At 39.2% G+C, this 22,310-nt stretch overlaps 1 protein-coding gene across 2 annotated transcripts; it reads right to left on the reverse strand.

Moving 5' to 3' along the window:
- Positions 1-736: 736 nt before the first annotated feature.
- LOC124149124 (sorting nexin-17-like) lies at positions 737-22,206 on the reverse strand. 2 transcript variants are annotated; one of them, XM_046520497.2, is made up of 16 exons: positions 22,020-22,206; positions 20,286-20,360; positions 18,979-19,096; positions 17,001-17,065; positions 16,704-16,814; positions 15,585-15,675; positions 13,720-13,810; positions 13,059-13,128; positions 12,187-12,279; positions 10,553-10,753; positions 9,708-9,821; positions 9,090-9,167; positions 8,496-8,579; positions 7,649-7,678; positions 2,596-2,649; positions 737-1,941 (listed from the first exon to the last, which is right to left on the reverse strand). In XM_046520497.2, the coding sequence occupies exons 1-16, from the start codon at positions 22,077-22,079 to the stop codon at positions 1,855-1,857; spliced, it is 1,422 nt and encodes a 473-aa protein (XP_046376453.1). In that variant the 5' UTR covers positions 22,080-22,206; the 3' UTR covers positions 737-1,854. The 2 variants fall into 2 exon arrangements, with proteins under 2 accessions (XP_046376453.1, XP_046376461.1); XM_046520505.2 differs by lacking the exon at positions 7,649-7,678 and having other exon boundaries at positions 22,020-22,205.
- Positions 22,207-22,310: the final 104 nt, after the last annotated feature.

Below are 22,310 nucleotides of genomic sequence, written 5' to 3' on the forward strand. Positions count from 1 at the left end.
TTGAAAGAATTCATTCCAAAGAGAGCAATTGATACTTATATGACTATTCCCACATAACCAGAGTGAAACAAACATCACATATACACGTCATTAGCTTCACATGACAGCAGATGTAGGACTCACAAAACTCCTGTATGTTCATCAGGCAAACTGTAGCAGATGTAGTTAATGAAACGTGAGTATACAAACAGGTAACCATAGTAACAACAGATAACCAAATGAGAACTTCTAGACCTGGAAAGTAAGTCAGACAAAACACAGGTACATTGTACATCATCTTTCACTGAGTAAGGACAAGTGACATCAAGTCAAACTGCGAGATGAGGTTTGACAGTGTGCTTCTCAAAGGACAAGTGAGAACTCGAAAATGTCCAGGGTATAATATACCACAGGATAAATGGAGTACTATGGACATTATTCAGTTAAAATTCACTTATTTAACTGATTACAATAAACTCTTACATAATCTCCATGTATGTGGATTTCACATTTTAGAATATATGATATAGGTAATATTAATACTTGTAACACTTATTTAACTGATTACAATAATCTCTTACATAATCTCCAGGTATGTGGATTTCACGTTATAGAATATATGATATAGGTAATATTAAAAATTGTAACAGTATCCAGATAAAAAGTTGTACAATAGGCAGCTGGTTATGAAAATGACACCTGGTGAAAGAACTTGCAAAGGACCTTGATTAACTATATAGGATTCATATTTTATCAAATGTGGTGTATGTGCCACATTCCTTGTGTGGCTGTACTAATCTCTAAAATGTAGATGAAACTGAGAATGTAATTTACATGTCTATATTTCAACCTTCCTTTCATGATAACTGTGTTTGGGGACCCGGTAATATAGCACCATGTTATGCCATTCAAAACATACAAATATTAATCAAAATGAATTAGTTGCACCTTCCAAAGTGCCTACAGGACCAAAGAGTCCTCCATCTCAACAATGGTACTACAATAGCATCCACGGATGTATCCTGAATCAGTGTTAAGACTTGAGACTTGCAAGAGACACAGATGCATTGCGAGCATACTTGAAAACATTTCATCACATTCACTGTCTAGCTGTCTAGCCATATTTACAATTCACTGCTCTCTACATTTATACATTATTGAAAGGGGAGTCACAATTCATCATTGTATCGATACAACACAACATTTGTACATACTGCAAAATTGGATGCAATTGGATTGAGAAATCTGAAGAATAAGTAAATCAAGATCAAAGACTTTGTCCTTTAACTGAATTCAAACTCGAATTATTTATATATTTTTTTAATTCGCAGCTTTTAACATAAATTTATTATCATTCAGATTTCACTGCTAAATGTTTCAAAAACTGACTGAGGATAACAGCTAGTAAAGTCTCTGATATCCTAGATGTAAATGTTGTCATTGTCTCTTATCATGTGCCACATAGTATCATGGTGTACTGTTTAATGTATTGTGATTGAGTGAGTGAGTGAGTATGGTTTTACGCCGCTTTTAGCAATATTCCAGCAATATCACGGCGGGGGACACCAGAAATGGGCTTCACACATTGTGCCCATGTCGGGAATCGAACCCGGGTCTTCGGCGTGACGAGCAAACGCTTTAACCACTAGGCTACCCGACCGCCCCTTAATGTATTGTGACACTCCTTATCATTGGCAAGCTCGCTATTTCAACATTTCGCAGCTTCCAAAGCAAGACATACAACTTCCCTGTAAGCCTAACAAGAGTGAGTAGCTTCCTGATCAGTGTCATCAACCTCATCTGCCCTATAGCGTGTGACTGAAGGGATGTCCCACTGAGTATGGCTGGAATAGTCTGTTTCTTCACTGGTTGTGATCACAAGTCATCATCGCCTATCCCTTCGAATGCTGTGTTTTCTGTTAGGCCATTGTCAGCCTTGGAAGAACTCTTCGATAGTTTATCCTGGAAAGAAAATAAGACCATCTCCAATTTTGCATTGTATTTTCAATGAGTCTCTCCAAACTAACTGACTGATCCATAATTGACAACTCAGGAGTGGTGCCTGCACAATTGGACACTGACACACTTACAAAGCTACAGCTTTGTGTATTTTGTTTTGAAGATGTTAGACAAGTAACTGCACTTGTTACTGATCAGTGCATATGGCAGTTCCCAAGCAGACCTTAAGAAATTCTACGAAGTGAGGTGAAATGGTGTTTAAATGCGACATTAAACCCTATTTCACCTCACCTCACCCCAGGCAGCCCACACTTTCCACTAGATCACAGAGGCTGTCCAAATTGTATGAGTGAGTTTGATTTTACGCTGCTTTTAGCGATATTCCAGCAATATCACGGCGGGGGACACCAGACATGGGCTTCACATATTGTACCCATGATGGGAACGGAACACGGGTTTTCGGTGTGACGAGTGAACGGTTTGACCGCTAGGCTACCCGACTGCCCCCCCTATTGTATGAAGTGCATAAGCCCTGAATGGCTAGACTTACTGATCCCCCCCCCCTATTGTATGAAGTGTATAAGCCCTGAATGGCTAGACTTACTGATCCCCCCCCCTATTGTATGAAGTGTATAAGCCCTGAATGGCTAGACTTACTGATATCTTCTTCATGGACCCCATTGCTTTGTTTATTGCACTCTGTTCTTCATTCTGAAACAGACCAGGGACATATAAAACCAAAACATACATGCATCAAATGGGTGGTTCTTTAGTCCCCAAGGGTGGTAACTCCCTCTTTATAAAGCTATAACCAATGGTCCAACCTGTTGGTTTGCACACTGGTTCCTTATGTGTGCTGGACATGGTGAGATGGAGAAATGTCTCCCCATCATTATATAACGGTTGTATACTACTGAATATCTGACACTAGAACACATAGCAACCTTTTTTCAGTCAAACTGACATAATGGAAGGTAGTAAAAAAACCTAACATGAAATATTTTGCATCATCCAAGACTGACCTACATCAATAAACAATTGTCATTCAGATTTAACATCACATCAATGAAACAATACAAACTCAGCCTTCTAGTTATGACATGACAGTCAATATTCAAACTGATTGTAAGGATAAGATATATGGATGAACAACTTCTTTATAACAATTAGGCTTGCTTGATAACGGTGTTAAAACCTACACCGAAACATTGCTCCTAATTGTAATAAAGAAGTTGTTCATCCATATATCTTATCCTTATCTTGTACTCCAACTACTAAATGCCTCTCAAAGAAGTTATCCAAACTGTTGCAACGTTAAAATATAAGTTTTCACACAACCATGGACCAAAAGTCACATAGTTATACAAATATTATATAAGTAAATGTATACTGAAGTACACTGAAAACGAATTCAAATAAGGAAACATGGCTGAAGTCTACTGACATTCATCTTCCCGAGGCAAGTGAGTTAACTGACTTTAAAAGTCCAGTTTCCACCCTTGCCGAACTAGGCTGGAATTTCTGGGCTCGATAGTAGCGCCACCCTAGGCTATTACGAGTAATGTCCCTTCTCTGCCTCTCCTATGGACCAATCAAATTCCACCTCTCGTATCATTTGCACTTGTTTCAAACAAAATGGCGGCGCCCAGTCAAGATGATCTGATCGATAATCAAGATCAATATTGTAATAAAAGGGGTGTTACATCGTGAAGTGCATCAAAACACGTGACCACCTTGATTAAAAACTTGAAATTATTTGGAAAATATCTGGTGACAACGAGGTGGCGGTGCACATGCTGTGCAAATCCCCCAATCGACCGAAATCTGCATGACACTTTACGAATCAGATTTCGATTTCGGTGCACGATTTTGATTGGACTATGCATAGACTTGTTAGTCCAGCCAAAATCTAACTCCATAATACCAGCCTAGTTCGGCAAGGTTGGAAACTGAATTTTTATAGTCAGTTAACTCTCTTGCCTCGGGAAGATGACTGACATTCAAAGTGAGCTTCATCTACTGTAATCAACTGGTCAGTATCAAATCAAACTGGTTGTGGTCACTGGAAGTCAGTGAAATGTGAACTTGTTTGAGGCTTACAACACTGTTAATATCATTACTTACAAATGAAATCTGTATGCATTTAGCATGTGTTAGTTTATTTATAGACTGCTGTATAAAATAGGATACTTGGTAAATGTCCTTGGAGCATGTTGTACAAACAAATTCCAACAATAAATAGTGGATGTCACACATCCATCATCATGGTGATATCACATTTCACTGAATAATGGAGAAATAATTAGCAATGAACAGCTGCCAATGACTTCAAACCTTTTTTTTGCAAGCTGCGAATTTTGATATAATATATATACACTGTGGTAAATATATTCTATCATGCATTAAATAGGCATTTTAATATTGTGCAAATATATTCTATGTATATCCTTCTGGTAAATATATTCTATCGTACATTCAATAGGCATTTTGACATTGTGCAAATATGTTCTATATATATCCTTCTAGTAAATATATTCTATCATACATTCAATAGGCATTTTGATATTGTGCAAATATGTTCTATATATATATACTTCTAGTCAATATATTCTATCATACATTCAGTAGGTATTTGATATTGTTTAGAAGGTTAATAACCAAGGAACCCCATCTACTGACAAAACCAATCATGCAGCATGCATACTGTGTCAACTGTATAGACCTTCCCATACCATGTCACTGTACTGTTGAACGTGCTCAAATGCATGCTGATGTGCATGTGCTTGAGAAATAAGAATAATTCTCAATGAGAATTTGGATTTTAGTTTGTGCAACAACAACTATGCTTATGCCATTTTCTATTTCCTCATTCCTACTTTTCTATATACCCATTATTTACGCTTCTGCACATGCTTAGTTAGGTACATCACAGTACCTATAAACCATGTCACGTGATTGCATCCTCCTCCTTTGTCTTTGTTTGGTCAGCAATTCCCCCCACCTACCCCTAAGTCCTGGTTTATTTACACAACCCCAGGGCAATACCTACGGGGACAGCCTGGGTCACAATGACCACAGGACAGTACATCCCCTCTCATACGGGTCAAACCACTCCAGGACATTACTTCCATCTACGTCCGGGATACCAGGATACCAGGATATTTCAACTACCTCCTCTAGGTCATGGCGACCCCAGGACACAACTCTTCCATCTGGGTCATGGCGACCCCAGGACACAACTCTTCCATTTGGGTCATGGCAACCCCAGGACACAACTCTTCCATCTGGGTCATGGTGACCCCAGGACACAACTCTTCTACATGTATCTGGGTCATGGCGACCTCAGGACATAACCCTTCAATCTGGGTCAGGGTGGCCCCATGATCCTAATCAATTAAGCAACTGAGTCAGCCCCCTCAAAGTCAGAGATTAAGGCACAAAACATTCATCCATAACAAATGTTCAAAATCTGATTGTAACTGTTAAGATTTAGAAACTGTGACTATCACTGCATATCACACAATTACACACAGGTAACAAGTGAGTGAATGAAGTGACTACAGTCATGAATATAGCTGATCAGTGACCACGCCAGAAATGTCAGTCGAGACACTTAATCATGCATATTCATTTTACCAGTTTGACTGACATTCAAAGCAAAGAAATACATTTGAAGCTATCCACACACAACACTATATAAAACAAAACAGGGAAATCAACAACAAAGCACAGAAATTGTTCCAAGCTGCAGAGTTTGTGTACTGTCACAAGTGAAACAGTAAGTGAATGTTGTTTGACGACATAGTCACCAACATGACACCTTGTTCATGGCGGCATGTAAATATTTGTGTTTGGATCAGACAAACCAGTGGTTGATAGCATGAGCAATGTCCTGCTCCATCAGGGTATAATACCGTGAAGATCTGGCTTAGAATAGGTCTTCAGCAACCATGCTTGCCATAAAAGGTGACCATGCTTGTTATGAGAGGCAACTAACAGGATGGGTGGTCAGGCTCTCTGACTTGGTTGATGCACGTCGTCGTATCCCAATTGCGTAGATAGATGCTCATGATATCAATCACTGGATTGTCTGGTCCAGACTTGATTATTTACAGAACGCCGTCAAATAGCTTGAAAATTGCTGAGTGCGACATTAAACAACAAACAAACATCAGGGTATGATGACACGCAATCGACTGAGCTTGAAGAACAGGTTCATTTAGTTGCCTTTAATGAGGCCAATTCTACAACCATATCCCCATGGAATATTAGCTTTGAATATGAATGAAAAACACAGTGATGAAACCATGCACCCTAATGACATACATACATGATATCTCTTGCCTCATAATTGAAATAGATTAAAAACACACTTCAAATGGCAACAATCACAATATGTACATATTACACTACTTCTTGACTTGTTCCTTGTCAAGTTAATCTTGCATCTAAGTAAAAATTATTATCCACATCTTAGTCAAGAAGATGTTTTCTTGAGGTTTGTTCCTTCACCTGCCTCAGAACATCAATTGGTGTTGATGAGGTTACCATGGCAACTGCTAGCAGAGTGCAAATAATGTACTTGATATTATGCCGACACAAACAAAAAATATTTCATCCATTGAAAACCAGTGTATTCTACTCCATCCTAAATCTCAACAGTCAGCATGGAATTGCATAACCCAGCTCCATGCAAAGTTTCAACAAGAAGTACCAAATTGTTCGAGTTGTTCCTTCCACTGATATTAATTTCCCCTTGCTTCATAGACAAGGGACAATTACAGAATGACCCAATCCACCAACATATCACTTTATCAATTAGCATTATATAAAAGATATGTGTGAAATGTTGTGAAAAAATGTTGTGTTGAAATATTGAATGTTTGTATAGTTTTATTCCAGGTACAAATATTACCATTAGGTCCCACTTCTTAATTTTTATGTTTTACCATTTTATTCCACCTTTTCCACCAAGGTTGGTCGAAATAAAAAGGAATCAAAATAGCTATGCCAATTATTTATTTATATGAAAGTCATTCTGCTGTGGAGTTAAAATTGCTGCTGGCTTCTTGAATCACTGATAGAGACATGGAATTTATATATATTTTTTTTATTGTATAAGAGGGTCTATGTTACTAGCAGGAGACATTATGAAAACAAATATTATTCTTTTAATTTATTTTGTGGTTTGACTGCTTTTTGGGACGCAGGTCTGTGAAACGAAAATAAAAAAATGTGCGGTCTTAGTTTAGTTTAAGCCCAATTTGACCAAACAGATAAAAAACAAATAATGAGTTTTAAAATTTTAGAAATTACAAAATGTACCCCGATAATTGCTATCCAACAGTCAATATATTAATAATATTGAACATATTTTATGATAGCAAAAAATCAAATTACATTAAAACAACTCACGATGCATGACAAACTATTAACACGACAAATACAATGACCAGATACAGTGATAGTCTAATGGGGGGAAAAGGCTGATGCCAACTCAACCATAGACCAAAGGGAGTTAACTCCAAATGAACATTGCTGCAATATATCAGTCTACCACCCTATACTGAGAGGTCTTAAGATAATCTTTCAACAAAGTTAGACACACTGAACAGAAATGCGCTTAATCATCATGATAAACAAGGAGTACAATACACTGTCTATACACAAAGCGGGAAAACAAAGATGATCTATATAACACGTTCATTACTTGGTTTTCCTCCATAATATCCTGAGGCAGCTTGAAGGGAAACATGCATGAATACATAAGCAGGCAACAAGCAACTCACAAACAGGTACAGGTAACCGAGTTAGCGCTATAGTGAAGGGCGCAATAACGAGGGAACACTGTATCACCACACATATGCATGGTATTTTTGTCATTCAATTCTACAATGTTCTGTAGGATAGGTCAATATTAAACAATGCAAACTTGACATCTAGTTTGGATTGATAAACAATGGCAGTGAGTGAGAATGGTTTTATGCTGCTTTTAGCAATATTCCAGCAATATCGCGGCGAAGGAAACCAGAAACAGGCTTTGTACATTATACCCATGTTGGGAATCGAACCCGGGTCTTCAGCGTGACGATCAAACGCTTTAACCACTAGGCTACCCGACCGCCCCAAACAATGGTAACAAATGATAACAAGTTGACAATTTCAATCACTGCTTCATGTCTAATAGCATAGAAGTAAACAGGAGCCTGTAACAGAAATTTAGGGCCACCTGAAGACATATCAGAATGAAAATTAGGATTGTTGCCCATCTTAACATAAAATATCCTCTTTTATTTATTTGAATTTAACATTAAGCATTTCTTGGTAAACCTGAAACATGATTGAAATTCCCTGTCAAAAAGAAGAATGGCTTTTCTACACCTGTGTAGTGTTCCTACAGGGACTGAACCATATCAATACTTCATGCCATGCCGATTAAACATGAGTTACTACCAGGCATATTTCTAGCCATCATAACATGTCCAAAGACTCTTATTTGAATGATTCATATAGCCTTGACTTGGCCATACAGAACAGTTATGAAGCTGGGTCCTTACCTCTCCATTTGCGTAGGAAGACTGTCTGTTGGTACCAAACCCACTCACCACACCTCGAGATGGGTTCTTCAGTCGGTCTGAAGGCTGCAGATGTAGAACATAATCATTAAACATTTACATATTACTCATAATGCTTTGAGTGGGTGTATGTTTTGGACCACAGTCAGCAATATTCCTGCTCAAGGTGGCCTGTATGTAATCAAGTGTGGACCAGGAATATCAATGAGTGATAGCATGAGCAAAGTATCCTGTCAGAAATATCAGTCCCAGAACCAAGATTACAAAGGTACACAGTCTGTGCCACAAACATTTCAGTCTACTAGCCTGAAGATTGCTCTTTGTATCATTTTTAGTACAATTTAGTTTTATCAACTGGACATTCATTTGATAAATTTATGGGACCAATTTGAATTTTACTAGACTCAAGCTTTAGATGAACAGCTTAAGATGCAGACTAGTTACATCAGTGTTTAAACAAGCATTTTTGTCTAAGATATATCATGAATCTTATCTCAATAAGGATGACATTGACATGAATTGAGAATATTTTTCTCTTCATAAATTGGTAGGGATCTTCAATGGGAACAAACTAACCTTCTTGAATTTTCGTCCTTGTTTCTTCATGATAAGCTCATCCACCATTGCCTGTAGACTCATACTCATCAACATTGCCTGCAACAATACCATGCCCATGGTCAAGCAACATCCTCCTTCATGCCTAAATGTATCCTTGACCCAAAAATCTCATTAGATCCACAAGGACTCTTATAACAGTCATAGATGGTCAGGAAATCAGGCTTTAAAACCTATGGGATACTTATGCCTCAGTCACATTTGCTCCACGGCTAGGATACGGCAGCCGAAGCCCCCGAAATCGAGAGATACCTGCAGCGGCCGCAGAGGATCTGCTGTGGATTCAGGGTCGCCCTAGGCTGTTTCCCTATCTTTTACAGGCCTTAGGGGTTGCCGTGGGATTATAGTAAGGAGTTTTAACCCAAAGGCAAGCATCCAAGACCAACAGGGTACCGAATAACAAAACAAGGGTTCACGAGGGCAGATCCAGCATTTCTAAAAGGGAGGGATCCAATATATCAATATCCTTTCTCAGATAATTTTACTGCCTACAACATGCTACATTTCGCTTTCAAAATGGGAGGTCCGGACCCCCTGGACCCCTACTGGATCCGCCCATGGTTCACATTATCTACATACCTGTTCACTTGTGATCGTAATCCACTTCAAGGAATCCCTGGCCATCAAATATTCAAATGACAACTCCAAGTTTGGCTTAGAGTCCTTTGTCCCTTCCTCCTGATCATCGGGAAACTAGAATTCCAACATGACGTATTGGTATCAAGCACCTGTATCATATACTACTCAAATTTTGATAGTGAGTGAGTGAGTATGGTTTTACGCCGCTTTTAGCAATATTCCAGCAATATCACGGCGGGGGACACCAGAAATGGGCTTCACACATTGTACCCATGTTGGGAATCGAACCCGGGTCTTCGGCGTGACGAGCGAATGCTTTAACCACTGGGCTACCCGACTGCCCCCCAAAATTTGATAGGGATAATCAGATATGTAATTCTATTTACCGGTAAACATACACATTATAAGAATGATTTTTGTGTATCATGGAAAGAGAAAAATATCCCAATCAAAAGTGGAGCAGCATATATTCACAACAGTCAAACAGTTCACATTTATATCTCTTCAAATACAACATAAAAGTAACAAGATAAAACTGTGATCGCTTCTTACAACTTTTCCCAAGGCCAATATATTGCTGTATCTCCATTCTGTCATAAGCATGACAAGACCTATTTTTCTCTTTGTTTCACTAACTGTTAAATATGCTTCTTAAATGCTTTTTGTTTGTTTGTAATAACTGTTACAACTCTTATTTCAAAGAATTTTTAGAATATTGACCTCAACATGCTCATATCAACCCTAAGAATATTTCCTTTCTTTATTTTGCCTCCTACCCAGTGGCAGATTGAGTACAAATAAAACGAGTCTGGTCTCAAATATGTTTGACAAGTGTCTAAGCTTACCGTTGTTGTAATTCGCCAACACTTCATCCGTGTAATTTTAAAGCTGCCTTCTTTCATTTGATTGTCAACCTGTACACGGAAGTTGAGCTCCTTGTTCCCTGCTGCTATGAGGACGCGGGAGTTAGGGTTGGGGTAGTCGGTATTGCATGGCCGGAACTGAATGTAGTTGTAGTACTTGAGTGTTCGCGCTAGGCGCAGGTACTGCAACAGTGTGCAAGCTCGTAAAGGTACATGACATGATATGTAGTGTTCCATGAGGTAAGATTCACAGAATGCATTGTAATGGGTTTTTTTTGTTTTTTTTGTTGTTTAATGCCGCACTCAGCAATATTCAAGCTATATAATGGCAGTCTGTAAAATAATCGAGTCTGGACCAGACAATCGAGAGATTGAGATAATGAGCATCGATCCACGCAATTGGGATGGATGACATGTATCAACCAAGTCAGCGAGCCTGACCACCCGATCCTGTTAGTCGCCTTTTACGACAAGCATAGTCGCCTTTTACGGCAAGTATGGGGTGCTGAAGATTTATTCTGCCCCGGATCTTCATGGGTCATATTTTAATGAGGAATATTGTGTTGGTACCGATGTGTATCATGACATTCACCACAGACCAAGGACATGGGTTGTAACTCGAGGCAAGTCCCATGACACAAGCAGGTATTGTAGGGAAGAAGCATATAGGCTTGAGGGCATGATGAGTGAGTGAGTGAGTTTGGTTTAACGCCGCTTTTAACAGTATTCCAGTTATATCGCGGCGTGTCAGCTAAATGTGGGAGGAAAGCCCCAAGTGATGCAGGTCTCAGACGTTTACAACTTCGGTGAAACCCATGAGCACGGGTATGGTGCTGACAAACCTAGAAACATAATCGGGGCGAACCAGGATTCGAACCCACAATCATAGGTTTCTGGCAGGCCCCAGGGACGCAACTATGAACAGCGAATTGTGGCACCTTAGACGACTGGGCCACACGTTCCCCCGAGGGCAAGATGAACACTACCAACAGGGAAATACTAGAGAATCGGTGTAAGCTGGTGTTTGAACAACTTAAGGTATTAGACACATGTTTTGAACCAATATAACTTTAATGTATCATATGTAGGGCTGGCTATTGATAGAGATTGATAATCATTAATGAAATATCAATCAATTATCAATAAATATCGGAGAAGTAACTTTGAGCAAATACGCAAAAAAATCCGAAAGAAATCAACACACTTCATGTCACTGGTGAGTTGTGACACATTTATGCATGGATTTCCCTATGGACATTTAAGTTACAACAAGAACAGCTGCTTTCTGTCTTTGGCAATTGACATGATTGATAATAACAAGCCTGTTTTGGTAAATTTAAACCTTTTTTTTCATGAACATTTGTTTATGTAAGATATTATTGATAACACAATTTTCATGTTGATAATCATTAATATTTCTTCCCATCGATGATGATAATTCCAGCTGTCGATCTTTTTAGCCAGCCCTAATCACATGTATTGTGTAATGATGCATTGTATCATTGGCCTCGTATCAGGATACAATACTGTATCACCGTATCATTACACCACTACTTATTGTGCAGTAATACATAGTAGACATTGATGGAAGTCAATGAACATTTAAAACAAGCTACCTCCTTCTTGGACCCTTTCTGGTTGAGCGTGGCAAGATGCTTCAGCTGGTCTTTGGTGGCAAGTATCCACTGGCGTTCAATGTCACTCACAGTCTGCAACACAAGCAATCAGTAGAAATGGCGGCAGAGACAGCAATTCTTGTAACTCACAAATCTACCTGATATGTTTGTGTTTGTGAATTTTGTATAACGCTGCAGTCATCACAGTCTAGTGATCTGGGCCTCGTTCCACAAAGCGATCTTAACGCTAAGATGATCGTAACTCCCATACTTTAACATAGGTTCACGGTAGTCGTAGAGCTAAGATCGCTCAGTGTAACGGGTCCCTGACCCTGGCTTATTAAATAATGGAACAGGCAAACAAGAGATGAAAACTGTGAGAAATGATGACATACCAACATTAACATGAACAAACTGTCCAAATCATAATAACTTGTTTATAAAAGTTTGGGGACCGCCTCCGTGGTCTAATGGTAGAGCGTCCGCCCTGAGAGCGGAAGGTCCAGGGTTCGATCCCCAGCCGCGTCATACCAAAAGACGTTAAAAGATGGTACTTGTTGTTACCCTGTCTGACGCTTGGCATTAAGGGGCTAAAACAAGGACTGGTCGGCTCGGAGTCACTATACTGTGTCTGAGTGGGGTATTCATGTTAAACTGCGGCATGGTATCTCAGTGGGCTAGCACTATAAATCGGCATCAGTCCGGACTAGTACAAGCAGCCATACACACACACATACACGTGCATGCACGTCGCTATATAAGTGCAATAATCTTGGATGCGACGTTAAACCCCATTTCACCTCACCTATAAAAGTTTGGTAATAAATGCTGCCTGAGAGACCTACAAAAAGAAGAGACAAGTTGCTACTCACTTGGACGTACAAAAGGTTCATGGTGATCTTGTTATCCATGAGGTCGTCATCAAAGGAGGAGTCCCAGAAACTGCAACACACCAACAAGCAGGTGACATCGGTGCTCGTCCCGCGTTACAACACCTGGATCTCATCAACAACCTACCACGACTTGGAGTGAGAGTTTCAAGGGAGTTTGTCTGCATAGGCCATATATATAGCAGGCTTGTATCTACAGATATCTTACTGTTCTGAAATTCCATGACGGCAAGATCAAATTATTTTCTTGTTTTAGGACAAGCCAACCTGATACTTTGTAAAAAGAAATCTTGAACTACAACAAGTACAATGCTGTTGGTTTTTTTAATACACTTTCTAAACAATGAAAATAAATAAATATAATTTTGCTTGTGTACAAGGTTATTATCATGATTTATTAAAGAATTTTGTAAGTTCAAATTTTTCTTTTGTCTGAATTGGTGTGGCCTAAGAGTGGGAAACAAAATTTATTTGAATTTACAAACTGACTGAACACGTGTTGAAGTCAATTTGGCATTCTACACTACATGACAAAGATAATTCTCCCTACAGGGCAATTGACCACACGTAAGAAAAACAAGCGTTGATTTAAAAAGAGTGACATTATGATTCTTCTATACTGCTCCACAAATTGGAAATTCACCTTTTTCTAAGGACAATTCGATGGACTCCTTCCTTATTAGCTGCCTTTAAGGAAATGTAGGGTGATTCAAAATCTTGGAACTTTCTTACAACTGAAATATACAAAGTGATAATACTAAGCACCACAACACAACACAACACAACACAACACAACACAACACAACACAACACAACACAACACAACACAACACAACACAACACAACACAACTATAAAGGTGAATAAGATTAATGAAACACGTATTTTTAGAGTGAAAATATCATTAATATTTATCCTGACTCATACTATTGCTTATCTTAATTCATTCTGAAATGGTAGTGGAAACTCTGTGCTGTTCCCAAACACAGAAAAAACATCTCACCCGAACACACCTCTCACCCTGCAGCTGCACCGGAAGCCTATATACTTGTTACTCTCTCATTTGGCTTTCCCTTACAGCTGAAACATATATACTAGAAGCAGGGATGGCTGGGTGGGTGCTATAGTGTATGAGTCAGGATAAGCATAAATGCTATTTTTACCTAAAAAATACATATTTTACCTTATCCTGACTCATACTAATTCCTTGAATCCCACGGTTGGTTGTGAGGTCCACCTTATGTGTGATTCAGATCGTTATCGATCGTTATCACTCACGTTCTGAATAACGTTCACGTTTTAATAGTAAAACTGTGGCGCATGTACTTTCAGTAAGTGGTTATGAATTGGTACCCTGACTTCTACTAGTCTGCATAGAACCCACTAGGGGTAAAGATGTTGGCTGTGTGAAGGCGGCGGGGACATTTGTGCAGGCATCCTTTGACGTGTAAAAAAAGTTTAAGCCAAAGTAGAAAAATAAAGTTATAGTATGATGAAGAAAGTTTTGAAGAAGGTAATCTAAACAAAATATTTTAATAAAAAATATTAATCTTGATAGGATGGCTTGCATTATGAGAGCACAGAAATTAGTCCAACCGCCCAGTTGGCATGAAAATAAGAGAGTGACGAGTATACAGGCTTGGTCACATGCTTCCGGTGCGGCTGCACAGCGGAGTGCGGGGTGCGTTTGGGTATAATGTTTTTCTCCGTCCTTGGGAACACAGCACAGAAGTTTCTGCTACCTCTTCAGAATGAGATGAGATAAGCAATAGTATGAGTCAGGATAAGGTAGAATAAAGATTATTAATTCCAAAAACCAAACACTGATAAACAGATAACACAATGATACAATTCAGTGTCTGAGCTCATTTTTTGTGACATATTATGTACATGATGTACATCACAAGCATTAATTTTTTAATCACTGATCTTCCATTAACAGACTAAATTTATGAATAATATTTCCCTATAATCATGATAATTGTAATCTGAAGAAAGAATACTTCAATTTAGCTTGGTTTATAGTGAGTGAGTGAGTTAGGTTTAACGCCGCTTTTAACGGTATTCCAGTTATATCGCGACGTGTCTCAGACATTTACCACTTCGGTGAAACCCACAAACAGGGGTATGGTGCTGACAAACCTAGAAACATCATTGGGATGAACCGGCATTCAAACCCGCAATCATAGGTTTCTGGTTTCTGGCGTGCCCAAGGGACGCAACTCTGCACACTGATCCATTGACCAGGGTAATAATGTTAGTGCTTTGAGCATGCACTGAGTGTACTGAGGCTAGCGCAAAATAAGTACACACGTTATTTATTGAATTTGTCCTACCTCCAGCACATCCTCCAGGACATAACTCTGTATTACAAACTTTTCAGTCATGGTTTTTTTAACTTGAGCAACCGAGAATTCAGTCTTAACCTGGCTAATAATGATTAAGCTTCAGCACGGACCAACCAAATGTTCTGTGTTACATTCTGCATGACATGTTTGTGGAAACTTACTTGAATTGTCTCCCCCTTCTTCTTTCCTCACCAGAAATATACCAAAATAGTACACATATTGATCTGGTATTTCAATTTGTGATGCAACTTTCTGAAAAAGATAAATTTAACTTTCAGAATCAACTGAGAAATAGAAATTGGAGGTTGTGCAGCTCACATAAATTTGAGTTTATTTCAAACATCTGATTAACTGAACAACGGATATAGTAAACTTAATCTGGGGTAAATGCAAAGTTTACTTATCGAACATTCAAATGATTCATATAAAATTAACAGGTATCAAATTAAGTTTGACACTCAAAATTTAAATCACAAAAGTTTAATGGGTTTATCTCCTAATCAAATGTTCATTTCGTCATGGAACCTTTACCACTGTTTGCTGGAATTATCCACTCACAGATAATGGATCAATTAGGTCTATGAATTTCACAGAGATGTACAAGTTTTACAAAACAACTCATGGACATGACAGATCAAACTTTCCAGTGACATTTAAAAACTATGACACAGACGAAAGGCGGAGAGCCACAGACCTATGTTTGAAGCGACTTATCAGATTAAGTAATGTATCCGATTAAGTAATGTCGGAAGCACATGTGGTGTCCTTAGGCAGGTGACTATGTTCGAAATATGCCTCTGTTCACCCACCAATAAAAATCGGTACTCAGTAGGACGAGATGACAATGTGACTGTTAACTTTCTAGCACCTGACAAAGCAGCTTGGGTTTGTACTCCTCAGGGAGCTGAGAATGAAAATCGAGTGCACACTGATTGACTGGGGTAATAACATTAGCGCTTTGAGCATGCACTGAGGGTATGGAGGCTAGCGCAATATAAGTGCACACATTATTTATTAGCACTGTCCTAGGTTAGAATAGGTCTTCAGCAACTCCTGCTTGCCATAAAAGGCGACTATGCTTGTCGTATGAGGCTACTAACAGGCTGGCTGACTTGGTTGATGCATGTTATCGTATTCCAATTCTGTGGATGGATACTCATAAATGTCAATCACTTAATTGTCTGGTCCCAACTTGATTATTTACAGACCGCCGTCATATAGCTGGAATATTGCTGAGTGTGGCGTTAAACAACAAACAAACAAACAAACAACTATCCTACCTCCAGCACATCCTCGGTCTGGTCAGTTGAGAGGATGTTGACCACAATCTTATGACCATTCATCAGAAACACATCCAGCGTGACCCGCTCTGCCTCCTCTTTCTGAGTCTCCTGCAACATGACAACCCAGATACAACATAAGGGAGTCATGATTCACAACATACCAGTATCACAACATGCACAAGGGCAGTGAAACTTCTGAGAACTAAACCCATCAAACACCTTCAGTGGAGCTTTTATCAACTGTTGATACATCTTTTCATGGTGGTGTCAACTCTAGCTGTATTTGGCACATACCTGTTGTGCACTGAGAAGAAATCCATTGAAGCGTTCACTGTTTGCTATCTCTGTATCTTGGCTCACTGCAACAGAAGGTCATCAAATCTTTCATTTCATGTTCATAAAGCATGGACATATTCTAACAGGTCAGAATTAATTTTGATTTTCACTGGTATGCATAAATGATAAGCTACTGAGTTGCCATCTATTTGTAAAATATTCTTTTCTGATTATTACAAGTTTTGGACAGGTGGACTTGAGTTAATTAAAAAAACTCATCATCATTTTACCTTACCCAGCCCTTAAGGTAATGCTATAGCTCCAAATGAAGCAAGTCTAGATTTTCTGCAAGTTCAGTGTCCGTTATCATCTGCAAGAAAACTGACTCACTTCAGGGGTCGGGTCACATAGCAAACATATTGCCATGGTCGTCTGGACCAAAATTTTCACCAGTGTTCTGGAATCTTTCCTATTATTTGCTTCTGTGTTTGGCAAGATCTAGCCCTGAACCATGTGTGTGAAATATGCATGGGGCCTTGTACACAGTCTGTCATCTTCAACAGGCAAGTCTAGCTATATCCATCTTAAAGTCAGATATGGAGGAAGACTCCTCTGAACCTCCCATCTCACTTGGGCTCCTTTTCAAGTTAAATATAGTTGTTTGTTTGTATCAAAATTTTATATTTTCAGAGACTAAAGGCAAGTCTAAGAGAGTGAGTAGTGCTGACTTCAGTAACAAGAGTGTTTCTGTCTTTCTCCATCAAAAGCCTGGTAAAGTCATTCCAGTAACTTAATGATGGCCATTCAGAGGAATATACTGCACATGTTCAATATGACACACTGCTAGTCAACATGAGGTGAGGTGAGGTGAGGTGAGGTGAAATTGGTTTTAACGTCGCGTCCAAGATTATTGCACTTTATAGCGACGTGCATGCACATGTGTGTGTGGCTGCTTGTACTAGTCCGGACTGATGCCGAGTTATAGTGCTAGTCCACAGAGATACCATGCCGCAGTTTAACATGAATACCCCACTCAGACAGAGTATACTGACTCCAAGCTGACCAGTCCTTGTTTTAGCCCTTTAATGCCGAGCGCCAGACTAGTCAACATGATGTGCAATGTGATCCCATGCTGTGACCTTAACATGGATTGGGGGGCACGTGGTCCTGTGCACAGGTCACAGGTCACAAGTCACAATGTGAAGGTTAGCAACTTTGGTCTTGGAGAGAAGTTGGATGGGTGACCGTTTTCTGCAGCTTGACGCCTCTGAGTTTCTGGGGCTTCAGTCCTGCCCCACACTGAGCACATGTAACACATGTGGTGTCTCCTTGGGCAAGTGACTTCCTTCAAAATGGGCCTCTGTTCATCCAGCAGTGAAGGGGTACCCGGTAGGATTAGGAGATAACCTTCTAGCGCCTTACAGGCAGCTTGGGTTGGAATACTCCCCAGGGAGCTGAGAATGATTGTTGAGTGCACACTGAAGCGCATAGAGCATGCTTGTGCATGGAGTACAGCGCCATATAAACAGACTATTATTATTATTATCATCATCATCATTATTATTATTATTGTTGTTGTTGTTATAGTGAATGGCAGATGCTATTCTATTTGCAAACACCTGGTGTCATCACTCATTTTCAGTGTTCAATTGATACACTTTTCATCACTATTTTGCCTTTTATGCCCTATGGAATCTGGATTAGTCCAGTGTCTAGGTTATCATAACATATAAAAACTATTTTGAAATTGAACCATGTTGCACATGTTCATAAATTGTCTTTTTGACATAACTGGCATATGACTAAATTATATATGACTGATCATAAACATGATAATCGGCACTGTGGGAATGCTGGGATCTATTGATCATATGATACTAGGATCAGTGCTCCCTTGGAACACCAGTGAGTTACCATGGTTACTAATGTTGTACAGATAGTCTACTCATGTACCATGCCCACAGACATGATGATGAAACAATCCTGAACTACTCACCCAGTTGAACGTAGTGCTCCAGCATGTTCCTCCTCTCCTCCACTTGGGGGGGACTCAGAGGGAGGAACTTCTTTGGAGGGAATGGGGGAAGAGACGAAGCACCAAATTCTTTCTTCAACTAGAAAAGAAAACAGCTGATTTAAAACAAAACAGAAAAATAAAAATATCTAATTCCCCAAATAGATAATTGTATTACACTTTTACCTGTTTACTCAGGAGTAGATCAGCCCAAGTTAATTTCTGTTAAATCAGCAATATTCCAGCTTCATCACAGCAGCCTGCATCTTCCTGAGGCAAGGGAGTTAACTTACTATATAAGTCCAACCCTTGCCGAACTAGGTTGGAATTATGGAGCTATTTTTTTGCTGGACTAACGAGTCCATGCATAGTTGAATCAAAATTGTGTAATGAAATTGACATCCAGTTTGAAAACTCACTAAACTGCTGTGCAGGATTTGCAAAGCATGTGTACAGACAACATAGCATCAACAGATATTTTCCAAATCTATTCATGTTTTGTAATCAAGGTGCCTAAGGTGATTTGGTGCACATTGTGAAGTAAGACCAGGTTTATTACAATACAGATCGATTATCGATCAAATCGTCTTCACTGGGCGGTGCCATTTTATTTGAAGCAAATGCAAGTGATATGAGAGATGGAATCTGATTTGTCAATAGGTTTTTGTTTGTTTGTTGTTTAACGCCGCACTCAGCAATATTCCAGCTATATGATGGCGGTCTGTAAATAATCGAGTCTGAACCAGACAATATCCAGTGAATGACAGCATGAACATCGATCCACGCAATTGTGATAGATGACATGTATCAATCAAGTCAGTGAGCCTGACCACCCGATCCCGTTAGTCGCCTTTTACGACAAGTATGGGTTGCTGAAGACCTATTCTACCCCGGAATCTTGTCAATAGGAGGGACATAGAAGGGACATAATTTGTAATAGCCACTCAAGCCCAGATATTCCAGGCTCGTTTGGCAAGGGTGGAAATGGGACTTTAACAGTCAGTTAAATCCCTTGCCTCGGGAAGATGGGCAGCCTGTAAATAATAAAATCTGGGCCACATATAAGTGCTCATCAAGGCACAACGATTTGCAGTCAGCCAAGTCACCACACTCGACCATCCATACTCTTCAGTCAGCTCTGACAGCATGCAGGAAATACTGGGAAGTTTTTCTTCCACATTGAGTAGATCAGCAGGCCAAAACACAAGTGGTGAGCCCAGTCCAGATGTCATGCCACTGTCATAAAATGTATTTGGTATGATTTTCCAGTTTAAATAAAAAGTACATACCTGTTCATGAAACTGATGTAGTTGTCGGAATCTTACAGAACAGTGGAACACACCATTGATATACATGTTGTAGGACTGTGGACGAAAGAGCATTTCAATAAAAAAAGTGTTAAAATTGCCTTGCTGGTCGCAGCCTTCATACCCATATGCCACTAAAGGAATTAAAAGTACCTGTGTTTCAGGTAACAGAAACATGTTTGCTAGCAGGTAAGCAGAATAAGAAGAAAATCTAAACATTTATCTTAAAACATTTTGATGATTATTCTTGACCATGTCTGACCAGGGCCCACTTGCACAAAACGATCTTAGCGCTAAGACTATTGTAAGCCTATGTTAAAGTATGGGAGTTACGATCATCTTAGCGCTAAGATCGCTTTGTGCAAGTGGGCCCAGGTCTGATTAAACATTTTAGTTGCAAGTGAAATGGAAGGTCAGTTGCATTGCATGGTTACTGGAAATGCCAGTTGTATATATTTTGCCCATATTTATGATAATATACAGTATGAAACAAGATTGTTTCCCATATTAAACTGCCACCAGCTTTGTTTTCAATCATGAATTCTTAGTCACATTTGATGACATAAATTAATCATACATACTTGGAGGTAAGTGATTAAGTGATACATTAATCACAGTGATTAAGTAAGAGACTGGTATATATAAGTCATTAAGTTTTTTTTGTTCTTTTTTGGTTTTTATGATTTGTAACCAGTCGGCGGTGCAGAAATTCTCTGTAAATGTACAGCACATATTGGCATATATTGCAACAGGTCGGGACCACGGCTGGCTCAGTTGTCTAAGGCGCTGAAATTGGCTGTGCAGAGTTGCGTCCCTTGGGCAAGCAAGAAACCTATGTTTCTTGGTTTGTCAGTGCCATACCCAAACTCATTTGTTTCACCAAAGTGGTAAACCTCTGGGACCTGCATCACTTCGGGCATTCCTCCCACATTAAGCTGACCTACCGTTATAAAACTGGAATATTGTTAAAAGCAGCGTTAAACCCAACTCACTCACTCACTCCACTTAGTCACCAGGACAGACAATAAATGATCTGGATACCAACAGCTATAGGGCAAGTGTTGTTTGATCAGTTTGTTGGGTAGCTGACGCTAATTGGCATCTGGTTATTTAATACGGCACCAGCTAGAATTTTGTCTCTGTTGAATTTATTTTACGTATAATGTCTGAACAAACCCAAGTGTATTGCTTTCTGTATCTGTACCAAAAATACATATGGTGACAAGTTTTCCAACGCAATTTTGGTGCCGATTTAAACTGATCCCATACCACTGACAGGCGTTGATCTAAGGCAGATGAAATCAGCATTCCAGCATAACAATAATTACAGTATGCAAAATGTTTTTGAAAAAGTTTAAAAGCCCCATTGTATTAACTCCTATGATAACACAAAATATGTTAAATTATAATTCACAGTAGATATACAAATAATATGATGTAGGTTGCAAACAAATCGCCGTTTCTGCAATGATTTTATTTCTATTGGCTGCAATGATCTAATCTTATATCACAGCTAACGAAGTAACACAAATGTGACGAATGCAGCTGGAATCAAATGAGTTTAGCTTCGGCGTGTCATTCGGCAGCATTCATAGAAAAAGCGGGTGCGCAAACACTTGAAAACCTTTCCTGTCAAATGTCATTAGTAGTGTGCTGTCAACTCGTAAAAACTTGTGCCCAAGGCAATATGCGAGTAAGCAATAATACAAAACTAACTGTATAGGAAGATCCACTGTCATCCTTGCATTCTTGCGTGTCCGGTATTGAAAAATGCATCTTTTCGGTTCAAAGTATGTCCCTAGTTAAAGTGAAAGCACAACACCAACAAACAAATTTGTGTGCGTTCTGGGAGAGGAAGCGATCACTCCCCTTCTGCCATTTTGTAATTGTCGATCACGTGACCTTAGATTGTAAATAAACATACATTCATCGGTAAATAGAGATGGCAATAGAACTCATATATCTAGACATGACTAAAGTGTTATCAAATCTGATAAAATGTAATAT

The sequence above is a fragment of the Haliotis rufescens genome, unplaced genomic scaffold, assembly GCF_023055435.1.
Source record: "Haliotis rufescens isolate VD_foot unplaced genomic scaffold, xgHalRufe1.0.p SCAF_1, whole genome shotgun sequence".
Taxonomy (NCBI): Eukaryota; Metazoa; Mollusca; class Gastropoda; order Lepetellida; family Haliotidae; genus Haliotis; species Haliotis rufescens.

Coding starts and splice junctions, on each gene's coding strand:
- LOC124149124 (XM_046520497.2), bottom strand. CDS start 22,079: ATGCATTTTTCAATACCGGACACGCAAGAATGCAAGGATGACAGTGGA. Junction 15,676..16,703: donor AGACCGAGGATGTGCTGGAG/GTAGGATAGTTG, acceptor TATCTTTTTCAG/AAAGTTGCATCACAAATTGA. Junction 12,280..13,058: donor TGAACCTTTTGTACGTCCAA/GTGAGTAGCAAC, acceptor CTTGTGTTGCAG/ACTGTGAGTGACATTGAACG.